Here is a 20,908-nt window from a genome sequence, read left to right on the forward strand (position 1 = left end):
ATATTAATTCATAATCATTGAATGAGGTTTGTGAGTGTGACCCTGTCGTCTTGCTCTCTCTCTCCAGGCAGCAGCAGCAGCAGCAGCAGCAAGGACGGCGACGAGGACGGACAGATGGACAGTCAGTACCTGAAGTCTCTGGAGGGCTTTGTCACCGTGGTAACATCAGACGGCGACATGATATTTCTGTCCGAGAACATCAACAAGTTCATGGGGCTCGCACAGGTACACAACCGCAGACACACAACCGCAGACACACACCAGGAAGAATCGGTCACGTGCAGACGAGAGTTAAACTGCAGCAAACACTGAAGGTCAGGAAGTCACGAGTCTGCGAATGAGAGATGACTTTCTGTGGAATCAGCTCGACACAGGCAGATACATCACATCACACTTTTAAAGTCCGTCATTGACCACACAACAAGACAAAATACATTTAAATGATTTTAATTTTATTTCTGATCCGGGCTTTATAGCTACTTTATACATTTATTTCATTAATCTATCAAACAAAACAATTAAAGCAAACACAAAATCTGCTTTCACAAGACGTTATTTAACAAATTGAATAATTCAATTCAATTACAAATCAAAGTAACTGCAGGCAAACTCAGCATCTATTAGTTCCTCAGTTACAATTCATTTTGTACCATTCAAAGCAGCTCACAGAATAATTTTACTGCCACACAAAATAATAAATGAACTAAACTTAATTGTACTTCATCATCATCCTGTGATAAACCGGAGCCGACTGTTGTGTCTGTGTAAAATTCCTCTCGTACCTGCAGCAGCTGCTCAGTGACAGACTGAACACACTCAGCATTTTCTGTCCCCTGGAAAACCACCTGGTTTGGTTCTGTGGTGACCACCTCAGCAGTGGGTGGAGTCTCATATCCCAGATTATTATTATTGCCTCCGTTACCCGGTGTGACGGACGCCAGTGAGAGAAAGTCTTTCCTCTGTGAGCGAAGGAGCTCAGGATACAAAGAGCTGCTTATTCCTGCTAAAGCCTCTGAATAGATGCAGAAGGTCTGAGTTCATTAAGCTCTCTGGGCTAAATGAGGGGGTGAAAAGCAAGTAGCTCCAGTGTGAGGCAGCTGTGGGACGACTTGCTAACCTCAAGCACAAATGTAGAGTTAGCAGCAAAACTAGAAAAGGTTCTGCAGGAAGTTTGAAACATGCAGAACTGAACCTGTGTGTTCTGTATGTTTTTTATATGAATTGTTTAATCTTTCAGGTGGAGCTCACTGGGCAGAGCATCTTTGACTTCACACACCCATGTGACCACGAGGAGATCAAAGAAAACCTCAGTCTGAAGACAGCTGGTCAGTTCACACAAACACACACACACACACATGCGTTTTCCTGCACATACCTGCGTCTCATTTATTTATTTTTTACGTCATTACATACTCAAATCATTGTTGTTTTTCATTCTCCGCTGCCTCTTTCTTCAAATTCCAGTGTGAGTCTCTTATTGTTCCTCATTCTCAAATCGGTCTTCACAATAAATCCTGACAACTAGATTCTGGTCTGTATTTATAAAGATCTTTTCTAGTCTTGATGATCACTCAAATTACTTTACAGTGTCTTAATGATGGTATGATTATTATTAATTTCAAGTTCAACTGAATCCTTTATTGTACATTTTACATTATAAAGTTCATCCAGAAGTATCGTCAGTTCACTTCTCGTCTGAATATCAAATTCTGGCTGTGTAAAAGCATAAATATATATAATGTTGGTCTGTCAGAGGCCTCGCGCACACACACACACACACACACACACACACACACACACACACACACACACACACACACACACACACACACACCATTAAGCTCTTATACCCTATGAGGGTTAAAAACACAACCACACATGTCGAGTGTTTATGTAACACATTATATCTCATGTCCAAAATATGAGAACAGAGGGTCAAAGGCCGTATAGAGAGGAACCTAAAGAGAGATACTGCAGTGTGTGTTTGTGTGTGTGCGGAGGAGAAAGACAATTAAGAGCTGAGAGTATGAGGACAAGAAGACAAGAGAGGTTTGGAGAAAGAGGTAGAGAGGGATAGAGAGAGAGAGGGAGAGAACAGGGAATTCTCTGGTGGTGATAGTGAACATGGTGTGATGTGTGTTCCAGCCACTGTGGCAGAAAGTCAACGATCACAACAATGCATGGGTCATAACCTCAACACTAATGTCCTGCAGGCTGAAGCCGTTGAGCATGAATGTGACGGCAACAGAGACCGAAAGTTTAGTGCTAAACACACACACACACACACAATCACACACACACACACACAGAATCACTTAACTTTGGTTTATAGCTCTTATCAGCAGTAGCCGCAAAACACACACGTGTAGCAGTAAAGTTTTATCGTCTCTTTCCCTTTAACACACATTCACACACACACACACACACACACAGATACAAAGACACACACACTTGTGAACAGGCTGGAAGAGTAAAGATATGTGTTGTATGTGTAACGACACAAAGATTAGGACACTTCGTTGAGTTTAGAGATTTGACAAAAGACACTTCAGCACTTTGCTCTGCGGCTGCAGCTCGGGACTGATCTGTGACATGGTGATGTAACAGCTTGGCCCAATTTCACGTCCTCTGCGTGTGCGTGTGTGTGTGCGTGTGTGCGTGTGCGTGTGCGTTTGCGTTTGCGTGTGCGTGTGTGTGTGTGTGTGTGGGGGTGTGTGTGTGGGTGTGTGCGTGTGTGTGGGTGTGTGTTTGGCTTCTGCAAGTTTAAACCTTGACCGTTTCCCAGTCTCTCCGGGAGAGAGGCAGATGATGGGAGGAAAACTTTTATTTATTTATTTTTTCTGTTCATTTTTCCACTGAAAAATATAAAATAATTAAAACTGTAACATCTGAAGTTTTAAGCAGAGAATCATGTGAGTGATCTTTGGTTTAGTCATTTGATCAAACTGGAAAAAATTAATTTAAAGTTACAGTGAGGTTGGAATGTGCTGTTAATCAAAGGTCCATTAATCTCACATGTAATGATTTCGCAGAAATTGCAGAAGCATCAAATTGAAGGTTAAACATGTCAGAGGAGAAAAATCCAAAGATTAAAAACAACATTATTTCTTAAATAAATTGAATTATAATTATATTAACTGTCCTTTCCATCATTCTCCTTGTTAAAAGGTTTTTTGGTAGTTTTCCCTTCAAACATCTTGTTAAGCCCTTGAAAGCAAATAGGGATTTGTGAATATGAGCTGATTGATCTGTTCTGCTCCATTAGTTTAAATGACTGTGACTCTGTGTTTTCAGGCAGTGGCTTCGGTAAAAAAGGCCGAGAGCTGAGCACCGAGCGAGACTTCTTCATGAGGATGAAATGCACGGTGACCAACAGGGGGCGCACTGTCAACCTGAAGTCGGCCAGCTGGAAGGTGAGAGAGTGGTTAGAGAGTGAAGTGACTAATCCTCTTGATCTCCCCCTGGTGGCTCGCTGCAGTACAGCCCAACTCCTCCATGTTAGCAGATGAGACCTGAAACAAAAAAATCAAAGTAGACGTTAAAGAAATGTTTGTCAAAGATGGTTTCTGTCATTTTAGGTAGTTCTTAACCCCTTATTGCCTGAATTAATTTCCAATTATATAAAAAAATATTATTTGTGTTTTTGGCTGTCATACAGATGCTAAATTAAGTGGAGATTGTTAATTTCAATATAGCATAAACAATAGATATAAAATTAAGGTATGAGGCAAATTAGCGACATTAGGCATAATGGGGCATAACCGTAATTTAACAAATTTTCCAGTCTCTGGTATGTAGATTATTATATTGATGCTGCTTTTGTTTAAAATTGAATAACAACATATGTTTCTGTACAACCATTGCTGTTCCATCCTCACAGTATTTCAAATACAGCTTAATACCTCAAAATTTCAAATACAGCTTAATATCTCAAAATAACTTTGCTGCACAGTACCAAGGGGCTAGTGTGTATTTTCCACTCCGACCACTATATGGCGGCAGAGTACTTCCAATACCTTCATGGTATGTGTAGAATTTGCACCATACGGCATTAGTGGGATAAAAAGACCGGAATGGGGTTTGATGCGAATTCGCGACTTTCGTCTACAAGGGGTTAATGTTGACGGTTTCATGTTTCTGATCACTTTGGTTTTAATTAGTTAATTGATAATATGAAAAAGCGCTGAGACGTCATGACTGTCGATGGGACCTCTATACCGTGTCGATACTCCTGATTGGAGTTTTACAACAAAAAGGCAAAGATTAGATAAAAATCTGAAAAACAGAGGATGAACCAGAGGATGTTTGTATCCAGATCCAAAGTAATATTGATATAGTCGTGCAAGTTGTGGAAAAGAGCAGAATATTTCCCTGTGTTTGGCTTCAAAGGCACAAAAATGACCGAACCCGTGTCCCTGAGTTTCTCTGTTATCTTTCCTGCCCAGGTGCTGCACTGCACCGGCCACCTGAGGATGTACAGCAGCTGCCCCCCCCGGACGCTGTGCGGCTTCAAGGAGCCTCCGCTCACCTGCGCCGTCCTGATGTGCGAACCCATCCAGCACCCGTCCAACATCGACACACCGCTGGACAGCAGGACCTTCCTGAGCCGGCACAGCATGGACATGAAGTTCACCTACTGTGACGAGAGGTGGGCAGAGACACACACACACACACACACACACACACACACACACACACACACACACACACACACACACACACACAAAGACACACACACACACACACACACACAGACAGATACAAGCAGACAGACTCAAACTTTGTCTCGCTGGGAATTTATTATTTTTCCTTTTAATGAAAACAACCAGTCAGTCTAACGTGATGAGAAATAAAAATAAACCCAAAATCAGAAAATATTTTTATACATCAATACCAAGAAATTAATAGAGGACATCTTCACTGTGCTGCCAGTTAAAACACACACACACACACACACACACAGAGGAATGCTCTTCACTGATTACCTTGCGCTGACTGGATTCAGTTTTACTTGGCAGAGATGTCAGTGGAAAATTAAGCCAGAGATGAAACATTAATACTTTAATAAGATGTTGTCACGACACTGTCGGAGTGAGCCAAGTGTTTTTGATCAGGGATACACACAAAGACACACACACACAGACACACACAGACACAAAGACACACACACACACACACACAGCAGCAGCAGCACTCTCCCAGTTTCACAGTGGATGTGATGTGATTGACAACTCTGACACACTGGAATGTGTGTGTCGGTGTGGGTGTGTGTCTGTGCTTCTGTGTGTTACCATGGTGAAAAACATTACAATTAAAAATGATTTTCGAATCATCATGGGTGCAGCGTCCATCTTTCACCCAAATACTTTTCTCCACCTGCACGAATAGGTTGTGACGAATACACACACACACAGACAGACACACACACACACACACACGCACAGACACACACAGATCTGAGTTACACAAGCACACGCACACAGACATAATCCTATCAATCTGTAATCTTATCAAGCTGCTCATGCAGGACAAAGGTTCCCTTTGGAGGAAAGTGAATGTGTGTTTGTTTCGTGGTCGCTCGACAAACAAGGACACATTTTCTTTTCCGCCTTTTTGGCGAAAGCTGCCCAAAACTTCTCTCCAATTACCCAAATGAGTTTACTGTAGGTGGGTCGCCGGCCCCCCCCCGCCCGGCTCAGCGGGGCCACTCATTAGGGACAGAAGGTTTCCTCAGCTCAAGTCTGGCAGTGTGAGCGGACGAGTGGAGGAAGGAGGGATGACGACAGAATGAGAACAGGAAGTTGGACCAATCATCCACAAAGTTTTCTCCTGAGACTCTAGTTTAGTATCACATCTGCCAAGAAGGTCCTGTTCTCACTCCTGACACTTGGTGGAAGAAACAAGAAAATTCAAGTTTGCTGGATCCAGGATTTTCACTTTCTTGGTGGAGGATGAAGGATAAATGATGAAGGATGAAGATGAAGGATTAACGTGTCACATGTTGTTTGAAGTGTGTTATTGAGAAAAGCCAATCTTCGATCATCATCATCGTCCTGATTATAGTTGTTATGCTATTTTAGTTTTGATCTTTTCCATATGTGATTTTCTTTAATTCACTTTCTCATTCTTTTCACCTCTTTTCATTCCATCTAATTCTTCCTCACTTTTCTTGACAGGGTCTCTCTCTTGCTCTCTCTCTCTCTCTCTCTCTCTCTCTCTCTCTCTCTCTCTCTCTCTCTCTCTCTCTATCACTCTCTGGTCTGAGGCCTGCAGCTGCCAGTGTTATGTAATCTGAGGACAAGAGCCTCTCTTTTTCTCTCTCGCTCTCTCTCTCTCTCTCTCTCTCTCTCTCTCTCTCTCTCTCTCTCTCTCTCTCTCTCTCTCTGCCTCTCCCTCTCCCTCCCTCATCATCCGCAGATTGTTAATCTTCATCGTACTGTGACATGATTCCTCAGTTTTCTTCGCTCTCCTTGTGTTTAATGAAATAATGAATTCTGGGAATTCTGGTCTGGGAATGTGGAATCAGTCCAATAATGAGAATCTGGCTCCCATTAGTTTTTTTCATCTGAGCCAAAATGCATGAAATAACATAATTTATCATAAATTCTGATTATAATGGGTGTAGCTAATTAGATTTAATATCAGAGCAGCAAATTAAAACATTTATACACAGTAAATAGTGGTCTCTAATCTAATTGATTGAGAAAAAAACTAATAATGATTTGTTATATTTATTTTATTTAATTAGTATATATTAGTTTAAAAGGTGTTTAAAAACTCACCTGTATAGTATTTTTATAACGTGATACATTTTTAAAAAAATAATGACACTTTAGCTTTTAAAGAATTTAGTCGTTTTATCAACAGCTTCTCATCTACCCCGGATGAAATTATACTATTTCAATTAATCAATAAATTTATAAATCAAAAGAATCGAGACTCGTTAAAGTGTCTTCCTGCCCCACTGTGTCAAATAAAGTCACATTCCAGACTTTTATTTAAACGTGTCTGTTCTCCTCACAGACATGAAACCTTGTGTCCGGGGGTCATTTCCTGTTGTAAGTTTTTGTCGCTCGTTCTCACAACAAAGTTTGTGAGAAGAAGTTGTGAGAGTTGTTGTTCTGGTTGCTTAACTTACGACATTCACAAAGTTATAATTAAACCCAAACAAAGAACTTCTCAGTCGGTGTTTAAGTTCCTGTAACTTAATAAAAAACGCACCTGAGTTTCTTGTAATCGTTCGTCAGATCACTGAGATCCTGTAACTCACAGCTGGATCCAAATAAAAGAGCAGAGGCTCAAACGAGGGAACTTGAGCCAGGAACATAATCCTTATCAACAAAGTGAGATGGTGATGAGAGTGCAGAAGGATTAACTGTTCCAGAAAACTCAGCGAGTCAGATCCGCTCTTATTCTTGCTCCTCTGCCTGATTTCCAGCGCATGGGACAGGTTCAGGATCTGTCTTAACAAGCGTTATGTGTCAACAAGTCAACCACCAATGACATCATATTATGTGTGTTGTTAAAAGTGTTTGTTTTATGTGTGTTGCAGGGTAACACAGCTGATGGGTTACACACCTGAGGATCTGCTGGGTCGCTCGGTCTATGACTTTTACCACGCCCTGGACTCAGATAGTGTCACCAAGAGCCACCACAACTGTGAGTGCATGCAACACACACACACACACACACACACACACACACACACACACACACACACAGACACACAGATAAAAATCACTAAAAGGCTGGTGAAGGAGAGAATGTCACATATGTTTGTGTGTGTGACTATATACAGTTTTATGAACATATTAAACATGTGTGTGTGTATGTGTGTGTGTTTGTGTGTGTGTGGGGGGGGGGCTTGGTGTAAAAATGGCTTTTATTAAATTAAGTTTAGTCTCTGATGGTCACATCTGCTGCAACAGACACAAACGCAGAGGACAGGGAACCAGGTGGACACTATTACAGTCTAATGACACTGAGTATGTGTGTGTGTGTGTGTGTGTGCGTGTGTGCGTGCGTGTGTGTGCCTGTGTGTGTGTGTGTGTGCGTGTGTGTGTGTGTTAACGAGGCTCTGAAGTGTCATGGCTTTTCTCTCCAATTACGCTGTTTCATCAGCAGCTTTGAACAAGAAGAAACCTGGAGATTAGAAGATAAAACATGCTAAGAACATAATGACATCATGTGTGTCTGTGTGTTTACTATAAATAACATAGGTGCCAATACGATTCCTGACTTTTACAACCAAAACTTTATTTCAAATTTCACTATGCAGATAATAAAAAGTGTGTAAATAATAAAACACTGTTTTACTACAACTTAAAACAGGGAACTTAAGAACAAATAAAATACAATAACAACGTTTTATTAAATGTGATTTTAAAAAAGACCTTCAAAACACAAGTTTTGTAAAACAGTTTAAATCATTATATTTTGTTTTCAGTTAAACTAAACTTGAAATCAAGAATTTGACCCAAAAACAATATTGTAGGAAACGTCTGTTTTTTATTTTTGTGCCTTGTGTGCATTTTCCGTAATTCTTTCCTTCAGTCTTAGATCATCATGTGTGTGTTGGCTTGAACCTGCTGATAAAGGGCTCTATCTCTCTCTATGTTACACACACACACACACACACACACACACACACACACACACACACACACACACACACACACATACACACAGGCGACCCGCTCTCACGGCCAAGCCTGTCGATCAGCACATGCTAACAGCGTTCTCTGCTACATGTAACACTGCCATAAACTTCCTCCACACACACACACACACATACAAAAACACACACACACACACACAGTCACTGGCCTTATGTTCACTCTCTGACCTCGGTCCTTGGTCCGTTCCCACGCCAGCTCTGAACTTTGGACTCCAGCCAGAACAATCTTCTCGGCTCAAAGTCAAACTTCCACTTTATATTTTCCTGTAAACCGTAGCTCACTTGATTTCGCTGCCAAAATAAATGTACGGATATTTAATCAATAATTCAAACATTAGACATTTTAATAAGACAAACACCCACAGTGGATCTGTGAAGTTTAACAGCGTCTCTGTCATTGAGCCAGTTTTCTGTGTGTGTCTGGATAATAACATGTTGCATCAAGCCAGGTTAGTTACGTACATGTTGAATCAAATCTGCTCCTGTGAGTCACCCCATAGGTAGAAGTTTGGACAATAAACTTCTTAGGAGAGTGAATTAAGTGTCTTTAAATAGGTTTTATGAGACTAACAGCCCCATCCATAAATTCTGGATTTCCTCCTACTGTAAAAAATAATCTAGATCATTACTTTTATTACGTCACGTCTTCATGTTGCTCAGTCTCTGATCATACATGTGAGGGGCGCACTGCTGAGTACGAACATAAAAAAGACGTTTGATCATACAAGGAGCGAGAGGACGGTTGTTTCTACAACGTACTGTAAAACCATAAAACATTGACTTAGTTCCACCGTGATGTGTCACTCACTTCTCTCTCTCTCTCTCTCTCTGCAGTGTGTACCAAGGGGCAGGCGGTGAGCGCCCAGTACCGAATGCTGGCGAAGAGCGGAGGCTACATCTGGGTAGAAACTCAGGGAACTGTCATCTACAACAGTCGTAACTCGCAGCCTCAGTGCATCGTCTGCATCAACTACGTCCTCAGGTCAGTGACTCATCCTGACATGAGGATCGAAGGTAGAATGAATCTTACTCCCTGTGCTTTGAATGCAGCGGGATGTAGTGATGCGTCTGTCCACTGGTCTGTAAAAGTGTCTTTCTGCAGTGAGACTCAAAAACCGACGTTATGACTTGAATTATTTGTAATATGTAGAAGTTTTACCAAGACGTTTTTAATGACGTTTCTGATGCCTCACAATACAATGATGTTTCTTTATGTTCTTCAACCTGCAGTGACATCGAGGATAAGTCCGTGGTTTTCTCCCTGGAGCAGACGGAGTCGCTGTTCAAGCCGCATCACATGAGCAGCTTCTTCACAGCAGGAGGCGCAGGTGTGACCGGAGAGCCTGGAGAAAACCTCTTCTCCAAACTCAAAGAGGAGCCGGAGGACCTGGCTCAGCTGGCTCCGACACCCGGGGACACCATCGTCTCCCTGGACTTCGGTCTGTACTGACTTCTGTTGTTAGCTAAACATGTTCAACGTTATCCTTTATATAGTGAGTCCATTGACTGACGCTGTGTAAAACGTCTTTCTCCTCCTCAGTGTTTTAACTCTTCATCCCTTCTTGTCTCAACTAGTTCTAATCTCTGTTTCTCGTTCCCAGGTCGTCCTCAGTTCGAGGTGTCCACTGCAGCCATGCTCCCTCCAGGACCCCCATCCTGGGGCAGCGAGAGCCACAACCCCCCCGCTCCGGCATCAGGCCAGACCTCAGTTCCGGTTCCTGGAGACCTGGCGAACATGGCTGCAACTTTCACCGTTCAGCAGAACCCGGCGCCGGGCAGCGCCACCCCGAGCCTCAGCAGCTGCTCCACGGTGAGGAGTAATGAGTTAGCCAGCGCGGTAACTGGTGGCGTTTGTTTCCTGGTTCGTTCTGTCTGTGTTCAGTGAGGCCAGGGGGGGTTAAAGGTCACTGGGCAGTGTGTGTGAGAATTACGGGGGTGTAGATTTGGACGGAACAGGCTTTTAGCAGTGAATGGCAGCTTTGTTGAAATTAATTTCTTTCTTTTGCCCCCTCTGTTCTCTCCTCACTCAGCCGAGCAGCCCAGGTGATTACTACAGCTCGGTGGAGAGCGACCTGAAGGTGGAGCTGACGGAGAAGCTGTTCGCTCTGGAGACCGAGAGCAGCAACAAGCCTGCAAACACAGAGGTGACCTGCTCCTCCTCCTGTGCTTTGGTCTTTGGCAGTAATGATGAGGCCTGGTCTTATTGGATCAACTGTCCAGGACATTGTGTTAATAATGTTTACAAAGCAGTAGGTTACATGGAATACGACTTTATTTAAACATTTAGAAGCTGCATTCACTACAGATGCAAAGCTGATTTAGACGATGGATGTGATGGAGTAAATCACAGAGTTCAACTTTGGTAAACTTGAACCTGAAAAATTCCTTTTGTCTTCGCACAAGTGTGACCGGGCTTTTGTTTGAACTTGAACGAAGCATTTGCACGATTTGAAAGTAAATCAGCGTTAATAATGAAACCACCCAGAGACAGATCCTGTCACCGACCCGAGCAGGCAGGTCAGCCTCAGGTAGAACTGGAATTGACAACCAAACGCAGCTCCTGGGGGGGGAGGCGGGAAAATTCCCTTAGCTGTGAGCGCCCCCTGGTGGTCATGGTTTTGGCTTCTCGGGCGTTTCCACAGCAGGTACAATGCAGCAGTTGTTGTCACTTTAGCCACTATTATCTCCTCTCCGGACACAAACATGCAGGTTGTGTTTACTTGTGATTCTTGCTCGTTCTGCGAGTAAACACAATGTTTTAGTAAACAACCAAAAGTATTAATTAATTATTCAAACGATCCAAATTTCTGAAACACATCTACTGCATCTAAACTATAATTGTGCAGTAACACAATCGATTTCAATATACTCAATCTATCTATCTATGTCTTCTTTCTGTTTCCCAGAGGGACTTGACTGACATGGACCTGGAGACTCTGGCTCCTTACATCCCGATGGACGGAGAGGACTTCCTGCTGCACCCCATCCTCCCAGAGGCCGAGTCCCGGGAGGGGAGTCCAGCCCGGTGCATGGGCAGCAGCAATCCACAGACACGGAAGTCGTCCCACCAGAGCTTCAGCAACATAACCAGTCTCTTCCAGCCCCTGTCCTCACCCCCGCACCCCCAGGGCCACTATCAGGCCCGGCCAGCTGCATCCTGGGCTCCGGGGGAGAAGAGGGGCTCCGGCCAGGGGACGTTGAACCCCCACGCGGTGCCATACATGATGGGCCACATGCAGAATCCCCCGTACCAGGCCCCTGCAAGCACCCCTCTGTCCTCCATGGGGGGCAGGCAGAACCTGCAGTGGCCCCCGGACCCTCTGTTAACCTACCAACAACAGCCCCAGGCCGCTAAGGCCTACCTGCTGGACAGTGTGTCCGGAGAGACGCTCCCGTCCTGCCAACAGGACATGAGCCATCACATGCAGAAACAGAGGTGACCTAACATTTACGTTTAAAAGCAAGAGAGTAAAAACAAGTGAAGTTGTACATTCTTAATAACGTCTGTGTGTGTGCTGGATTAAAAAACTACTAAACTTGATGAGACATGGACCAAGAAATAACCCCATAAACGTCCAAGTAATCCAAGTATGTAATCGATCTAGATCTAAAAAAGTTTTACCAGTAATATTAAACCTCCACGAGGCCCAACGTTCCTCTTATGAAACCAAGTTTAAATTCACAAGTTCCAGATTAGATCCCCTATATACGTCAGATTTCCTTCATCAAGATCCATTTATTAATCTCTGAAGAATCCTGATCCTGGTTCTTCCTTTTGACAGAGGTCAAATATTGATGTCATATAAATGTTAATTGTGTGTTTCGATGTGTCTGTGCAGGTCCATTGAAAACTTTGGACAAGCCTACAGAGACATGAGTCCAGCTAGAGTGGCCATGAACAACAGCATCAAGCGCTCCTTCACCCAGATGACCGTGGTGAGTGTCTCTCATAATGACAACATTTCCACATAAACACAAAGACTACAGATTATTTTTAAAAGTCTGTACTTTAATAAAACTGTTTCCTTTGAATGGATTGTTCTAATTATCTGTTTGTGTGCTGCAGGGCGACCACAAGGCGTCAGAACTCATGTGGAAGAAGATGAGGGGTGAGAGCTGTGTCTCCATGGATCGCTCCCTCAGCGCAGGATCCCTGGCAGGTACAGACATCCATCACACACACACACACAGACACACACACACACACACACACACACACACACACAGAGTTGCACCTGTAACCTCTGGCTCTCGTCTCTCAGAGCCGAGGATGTTGCCCGGCAGCATGTCGTCATGTCTCAGCTCCCTGCAGCAGCACAGAAAGTCCCAGTTCCCAGGAAACGGGATGGGAGGCACAAACCAGAACGTCTTCACACGCAAGAGCTGCAACTGCAGCGATTATAACCTGCTGCCTTCAAGCAAGGGCGAGGGTGAGCTGAACCAATCCAATCCACCATAAGCCCCTGATTTAGTGTTTGTGCCTCCTGAAAAGACTCTTTTACTGACACAAACATGCCATAATACTCTGTATCAAGTCATTTCATCTGGAATTCAGTCAAAGTCAAAAGAAGGTTTAAATAATTAACGCTAGTTAGATGTGGCGAGATGGGGCATTAACCTCGTTGGAGGTTTCTAGTTAAATTAGACTTAGTCACTTCATATATTTTATAAGTCTGGACAAGCATGGATGGAAACAAGGTGCACAACAACCACACAAAAAGTAATGTAATAAAATCAAGTGTAGTTTCATTTTATTTATTTATTTATTTATTTTCATTTATTATTTTGATTTAAACACTCATTTGTGAGAAAGACTTGAAACAAATAGATTTTTAAGGGGAAAGGGCCCAAATCTGGCTTATTCGTTCTCTATTTGACTTCAATGACTGACACACCTTCTCTGTGGCTCTGCAGGTATAGCTAGTCGTCTGCTCGGCCCCTCGTTCGAGCCCTCCTTCCTGCCCCAGCTGACCCGTTACGACTGCGAGGTCAACGTGCCGCTGCAGGGGAACCTGCACCTCCTCCAGGGCTGTGACCTGCTGAGAGCCCTGGACCAGGCCACCTAGAGCCCCAGACCCTAACCCCACCGTAGACCCAGACTTAACCCCAGCCCTGGACCTCAGCCTGCAGCCTGAGACTTACATTTTACACCTCCGGGCCCCTGAAACCCCCGAGGCTAAGCTACCTATAGGGAATGTGCTCATAACCACGTCCTGCCTTATTTAGCTCCTTTCACCGACTCTCTGTCCACTCTGTAGATCTGTAAACAGAATCCACACGTGTCAGACCATGTGGGTGAAAAAAGGTCAATGTGGGTCAATTTTCTTAAAACGATGCCTGACCTGCGACGTGTGTTCAAACGTCTCCACGCCGTGATTTCTCAAAGGTCATAGGTCGACTCTGCACACATGCGCAGGATAAACTCGGGTCTTTTGGTGTAAACAGGGTATTAGAGGTGTGAGATTCTCACACACACACACAATCTGCCTTAAAGGCCGACTGTCTGCAGCCACAGACACACATGCACACATGCCACAACCAGCCATGTAGGCACGGGATTCAAACCTACGACCTGTGTTTTATCCGTCTCATCCGCAGAGCGACACCCTGACATGAACTCTATGCACACTCTCAGTTTATCTGACCAGCGTTAAGACCCAGGCCACTTGTTCGGCTCGGACTCGAGGCTCCAGCTGGAACAAGTGGAATTGTAGCCATTTTAAAATCAATAAGAACTGAGGATTCTTTACTAAATATTGATTCTGCTCGTTGATTCCAAAAGACGACCTCTTCATAAATTCTTGACTCACAATTACTTAAAATTGTTGTTGAACTTAAATAGTTGTTGTCACAGATTTATCTTGGTATTCATCCTGATAGAAAAATCTACTCAGAGGAGGCGACATATATCGAATCCAACTTTAAAGAGTTGACACGTAGCTGAAAGCCGATTTGTCTCCGATCTGGAACGTTTGTCATCGTGGGAACTGTTGGGTTTCTCTATATTTTTAGAAGGTCTCCTCAAAGTGCCTTATGTAAGTTATGATTTGGTGTTTCACAAAATTTTTTTGAAAGTTCCAAAATATGACGTCAAGTAGAAAAACGTGTGAAAGAGGCTTTAGCTTAATTTTTATGGTAATTAGACGTCAGAAGAGATAAAACTTTTAAATGATATGAAACTTTTATCATCTTTGGGACAATACGCAAGTAACAAACGTTTTCCAGAATAAAATGTGTTTTTTAAGTTTTTTTAACAGTCAGATTTAATTTCTCTCTTGAAAAGAATCTGGAATCAAGAAGCCGGATTCCAGATGACGCCTCTCTCTGCTCAGGCTTTTCTCACCTTCACAGACAAACATTTACAAACGGATTCGTCTGCCTCTCGTCACCGTGACGTCGAGTTTGTTGATTCACGACAGAAACTGGTGCACACGATGTAATTCATCTGTTAAACACATGATGCATGACTTCATGTGTTTTAGTTATTACAGTTCGACTGTTATTGAACTTTTATTAAATCTGCCCACGTTTTTTCATCCAAAGCGAAACTTTACCATATCAATACTGCTTTTTTTTATTTTCTTACTCTACCTACCAGATTATTTTATTTTTTGTGTCTATCTCAAAGACACACTAATAAACATATATTGCAATACAAGTACTCTACTGTAAGTTTAATATTGATAAGTTGTTGTTTTTTCTTCTTACCTCTCAGTCGGGTAAGTAGCTCGTGTGACTACAGGGTTTTTGTCTTATCGTGCAATTATTATTATTTCAAAATGTGATAAAGTTGATATAGTCAGCAGCAAAGCTATCGCCTTATTCATTTAACTCATAGCATGTACAAAAGCAGCCTGGTAGACACGCACAGGATTATGTATGTTGCAGGATTACACACAAACACACACACACACACACACACACACACACACACACACATACCCACATGTGTCACGCTAAACAGGAAACAATACGAAACAGCAGGTGTGTGCACAGGAAGTGGGAGCTCTCCTGTTTAAATGTGTCGGGCTCTTGAACTATTCTATAGATTTACACGTTATTATTTATCTTCATATTCTACAGTTTCAGGCAGCGACAGTGAGTGTCAGAAAAAATTAGGATGGAACAACACAAATGAAAGATTTCAAGTTGTCCTAACAACAAAACATAACAGTTGTATGTTAGTGAAGCACCTTCACTTTTCACATTTTACACTGAAAAACCATATTTCCTTTCATTTCCTCTGCTCATGTCTCTTTTCTTGAGAATATAACTCAGAGCGTTGTCCTTTTTCTTCACAGAATTGAGCAGAAACATATGTTTACCAAGTGCGTTTGATTAGTGGATTTGTAGTAAATAATCTAAAATGTGCACCTTAAATCCAGCTGCAGGATATTTATTGGGGGGCGTTCAAGCCACTCGAGCCAATCAGAAGAGAATTAGAGGAGTCAGGAGGACGACTGGACCAATCAGAGACTAAAACAATGGTTTACCGTTAACGCCTCTTGGGTTTTTAGATGTAAAAGCACAGGAGAGGTCACCGCTGAGGTCACCGCTGAGTTCACCGCTGAGTTCACCGCTGAGTTCACCGCTGAGTTCACCGCTGAGTTCACCGCTGAGTTCACCGCTGCACTAACCGTGTCAGTAGACTCACAAACTTATTAGACCGTTAATTGGGTGTGAACATGTCAGAATCAACAGCCTGTGAAGTGGAACGTTTGTATTTTTCTTAGACGATGACAAGAATCATGACACATGATATTTACCACGCGATGTTTTCACATGTCGATGAGTAACGCCTGCAGCTGTTCTCTCTCTCTCTCTCTCTCTCTGTGTTTCTCGCCCTTCTTTTGTCGTTGTGTGGTGACCACTTCTATGAACTATAGAGCTTTGTGCACATATATGTTACGTATTTGAAGCTAATGTTGAAGAGTGTTTTTGTGTCCTGGTACTTTGTCCCGGAGCTGATCCCTCGTCGTGCTCTTTCCTCTCGTGCCGTCTCCGTGTCGTGTTTTTATTTTTTATTCTTCCCTTCAGAGTTTTATCCCTAAATTTGTATCCGATCTGTTTGCTGGCCAGTAACGTTTTTTGCTCTTGCTTTGAAATGCTCAGATTTTTTTAAGTTTCACTATCCAGATATGTAGCATTTTGAATATTGTTATGACGATAAAGTTGCCACATGATTAATCACATCGTTTTCCAGTTGCTTGTTAGACCACGTATGTGTCATGTGCTGAACTTTTCTTCCATCCGGTGGATCCGCTGTTCTCTGCTTTACATCGCTGAAATGTTCTATATGGTTTATTTTAATCTTTATAATGTGCCTTAAAATGAGGAGTTCACCCTTCAGCAGCACAGCTTGTTTCCTGCAACCTTTAGACGACATCCTTCATATATGAGGGGAGTATTATTGAAGATTATCCAAACTTAATATTGCATCTTATCTTAAAATATGTTAAAGTGCTATTTTATGGATAAATTGCATTAAATTTCCCTTCTTTTTCCCAAGATTTAATTTGAATTTGCACATTAAACTCCAGTCTACACTTTAACTGAACTTCCTGAAGTTTGTTTCACAGTTTTTTAACACAATTATCATGATAATCGTCCCAATTATGATCCACAATTAGAGATTCAGAGCTGCAGTTGGTTAATCTTCATAATAAACCCTCAGGCTTTCTACTCAACATCCTCCGTAGCCTCTTCACAGTGACAGTAGAACCCTCGTAGATCTGAGTAGAACCCATTAGAACCCATCATAGATCCCCTGGTGATGAAGAGTCATTTTACTAAAAGGTTTCAAAGGAAATGGATTCATTCAGCTCGTCACACGGCCGAACAGTCAGTGTGTTGATGAAGCTGCTCGAGGGTTTTTAGGTTTAATGGAATAAAGGGAGATTATTTGTCAGAGGAGGCTGTAGAGCTAGATCCAAGCACATTTTAAGAATCAGAAAAAACTAATTTACCTGACTTGAACTCCACATGATGCAGATCAATATCCAAGAGATTTTAAAATATATATTTTAGGCATAATGATGTGTTTGCACAATACATTAACAGTATATACATGGGACTTTTGTTTTATGCTATATGTTTTATTGCCCAGTTTTAGTTTCAACCAAAGTCTCAGTGTAAGAAATAAGTGAAAAACAAACTTATGTTGCATTTTTGTTGTGTCTATAATGAAGTCAGTGACACAAACTCAAATTATATCCAGGTTGTAAGGATTAAAGAAATATATATTTAGTAGGATTAGAGATGGTGTTATGGTGAGAGGGATGAGAGCAGAGAAACAGTTTGAAGAGTTTGATTTTGATGGAAAACTGAAAAGAGCTGAAGAGATGAATCCTGCTCAGTCTGCAAACTGACGCACATCCCTTCACTCCTCTGTTTCTCCTCTCACTCCATCTCACTAAACTAAACTAAATTTATTTGTTTTCTCTCATGTGCAATTACTTTAGACAAGGAGCCATTTTTAATATATAAGTTGTTCATATTTAAAAAAATAAAAAGCCTGTAAATGAAGCTTGGTTTTTAAAGACTTTAAAATGATCCCAATTGGTCAAATCATCTTTTATTTTAACTGTATCTTTGCATTGCAATATATCGGAAAAAAATTGTTCAAGTGCTAAATGCAGTTTCTGGAGACGAAAGAGGTTTTAGGAAAATGTTAAAAGTCTTGAAACACGCGTAGAAGAAGTACGTAGAACTGCAACACGGATGTTTTTAGCTAATTGTGTTCATGTATGTGTAAAGAGATGGAGAGAGGAAAGTCGAATTTCAAAATAAAACTGTAGGCAGAGGAGAAGCCCCGCCCATATTTAGAGTTTTAAAATCAAGAGCAGTTCTCAACTGTTCACAAAATAAAAAAATAACGACAGTTGAGAAAATCTATGACAATGTTACAACAAGTGAAACCGATGCCGTGGGCGGGGCTGAAGTTCTCTACTTAAACTCTAGAGGGCGTGTCACCAGTCCTAGTGCTCATCATGCTGTGCTGCTCGAAGGGTGTTCCTCCAAAAACAAGAGTGACAATAAAAGGTTACAGGATTTACTTTGGTTGTTCATTGCTCGTCTACAAATATCAGCGTCTTGTCTTGTTTGGTTTTTCCTGATGGGATCCAAGTTCTGCTACATCTGTTGTGAAACAGTTCTATTAGCTGATTCTACATTTTTTTAATATGCATAAATATCATATTGATCTTATTATTATCATATATTGTTATCATTGTTATTACTATATGGGGAATTTAACCTGATAAGAAGTTTGTGTTTCTGCACTGATCTTATTATTAAAGCATAACTGATCTTACCCTCCCTCATCGGCTTCATGTGTGGTTCATTGCATTTTGTTTTATCTTCAGGTTTGTTTGATCAGATTGAATATAACTAATTTCCTTTAATAAATGAGCGTGATGATGGAAATTGTTTTCTTTAATGTTTGCAGACGTTATTGTTGTGATTTTCAGTGTGGCTTCTATTTCTATGAATGAAATGTTTCTCTTTCATTATGCAGCTTTTATTGTGAATCTCAGTGTAAACTAATGTTATATTCTTTAAAACTGTCTAAAAACATCTCCCAAATCAGAAATGCATCAAATAAATCTTCAGCATGAAATAAGCATTTGAAATAAATAATATATAATATGTTATATAATATAACGATTAAAGAGCCTCGTGGGAGACCTTTGGCAAGTGTTAGCATTGCTTTCATTTAACCTAGAAAACCTGTCTGACGAACTTAAATTTAGTATAAACAGTGAAAAAACGACCACAGCTATTAGATAAATGTTAAGTTCATTGAAGTTAAAGTCCCATGATATGAAAATATAGAGGAAATTAATTACTTTGCACTTCTGAGGCCCAATCACATGAGCTGGAGCAGGTTTCACCCTGTTCCTCATTGGAACAACTTAAAATAATCCTCAGACCGCCAAGTGTGTTTAAATATGATGCAACACTGTGTGTGCGCGTTTGTGTGCGTGTGTGCGTGTGTGTGTTTGAGTTGTATTGCAGCCAGAACAGTGTTGAGTTCAGGATCATTCAGGCGTTTCAAACACGCTAATTGAAGAACATTCTGTTACAGCCTGTTCTGTGGTTTCTGTCCCTCCCTTGTTTTCTTAACTCGTTGTATGTGTGCCTGTGCCTATGCGTGTGCGTGTGCGTGCGCGCGTGCGTGCGTGCGTGCGTGCGTGTGTGTTTGCAATTTTGTAAAGTGGGAACATTTTGTCTGATCCACTTTGCCAGAAAAGGTTTAAAACAGACTTTAAAAGAGAAACAGTAGTGAGAAAAAAATTTAAATAAAGATGGACGACATGACAGCTTCTTAAAAGTGATGCCAAAGAGCTTTTCCGGTGCTAGAGATTTTCTCATGGTTCAGTATAATCTATTATATGATTTAATATAATATAGTAACATTATATAGGTTTTAACAGTGCAGGTGTCTGTCCTGCTAATTGATCTGTTGTGGATCTTTACAAGCATCTGTTAAAGTAATTTTAAATAATTGAGTTTTCCATCATGCTCATGTTTTCCATTGACACGTTTTTTATGTTTATCTGCTCTGTAGAAAACATGTTTCAAAGCCTCATCTCCACCTTTGTTATTGTGCTCGATGTTTGTGTTTGGACGCTGACGCACGTCCTCGTCTTCATGAGGAGAAACTCTTTGTCATGAATAGATGGAAACTGGAAAAGAAAGAGACTCAGGTTCTCTGACCTTTGGCCTCTCGCTCAGGTTCTGTAGATTCTGGTGTTTGTAGCAGAGGCAAAGGAAACACACGTTCTAAGAAGGATTTACAGGTATTTCATAGTCCAGGTAGAAATCACGGCAACAGGAACCCTTCGATAACTGCCCTGAAACAATTAGACTCAAAAGAGCGGAACAAAAAGGCGACGGCTGACGGAAGTTTAATATCCCAGAAACAGGATCCTATAAAAACGAGAATAACTTTGGATCTGTATTGTTGTTTTCAGAAAAGCTGTTTTTCTGTTTTGTCGTATAAACAGAGATAACACAATATTCCTTTTGTCGTTAGTTAACGGAAGCAGTATTTCTTTTCAGATCATTAAGGCGTCATGGTCACGATTATATCGCCTCTGACCAGACAGTTGTTTTTGCATTTTCATGTTGACGGAGCGTATTTATAATTATTTTTCCCTGAATAATGGAGGAGGAAAAGCTCAATTTTAAGAAATACCAACGTACATACGGGAATAATAAAACAAAGGT

At 41.6% G+C, this 20,908-nt stretch overlaps 1 protein-coding gene across 2 annotated transcripts in view; it reads left to right on the forward strand.

Moving 5' to 3' along the window:
* Positions 1–18,999, forward strand: part of epas1b (endothelial PAS domain protein 1b) — a 41,247-nt gene extending 22,248 nt beyond the window's left edge. The window contains exons 3-16 of one of the 2 annotated variants that reach the window (XM_061087209.1): positions 68–225; positions 1,238–1,325; positions 3,295–3,413; positions 4,446–4,648; positions 7,553–7,659; positions 9,512–9,659; positions 9,908–10,116; positions 10,279–10,487; positions 10,708–10,821; positions 11,584–12,113; positions 12,517–12,613; positions 12,744–12,837; positions 12,940–13,107; positions 13,592–18,999. In XM_061087209.1, coding sequence (XP_060943192.1) covers positions 68–225; positions 1,238–1,325; positions 3,295–3,413; positions 4,446–4,648; positions 7,553–7,659; positions 9,512–9,659; positions 9,908–10,116; positions 10,279–10,487; positions 10,708–10,821; positions 11,584–12,113; positions 12,517–12,613; positions 12,744–12,837; positions 12,940–13,107; positions 13,592–13,743 — 2,396 coding nt within the window. In that variant the 3' untranslated portion in view covers positions 13,744–18,999. The remainder of the gene's footprint in view (positions 1–67; positions 226–1,237; positions 1,326–3,294; positions 3,414–4,445; positions 4,649–7,552; positions 7,660–9,511; positions 9,660–9,907; positions 10,117–10,278; positions 10,488–10,707; positions 10,822–11,583; positions 12,114–12,516; positions 12,614–12,743; positions 12,838–12,939; positions 13,108–13,591) is intronic. The other variant, XM_061087210.1, reaches the window with a different exon arrangement.
* The last annotated feature ends 1,909 nt before the right edge of the window (positions 19,000–20,908 follow it).

Source organism: Limanda limanda, chromosome 15 (genome assembly GCF_963576545.1).
Source record: "Limanda limanda chromosome 15, fLimLim1.1, whole genome shotgun sequence".
NCBI lineage: Eukaryota > Metazoa > Chordata > Actinopteri > Pleuronectiformes > Pleuronectidae > Limanda > Limanda limanda.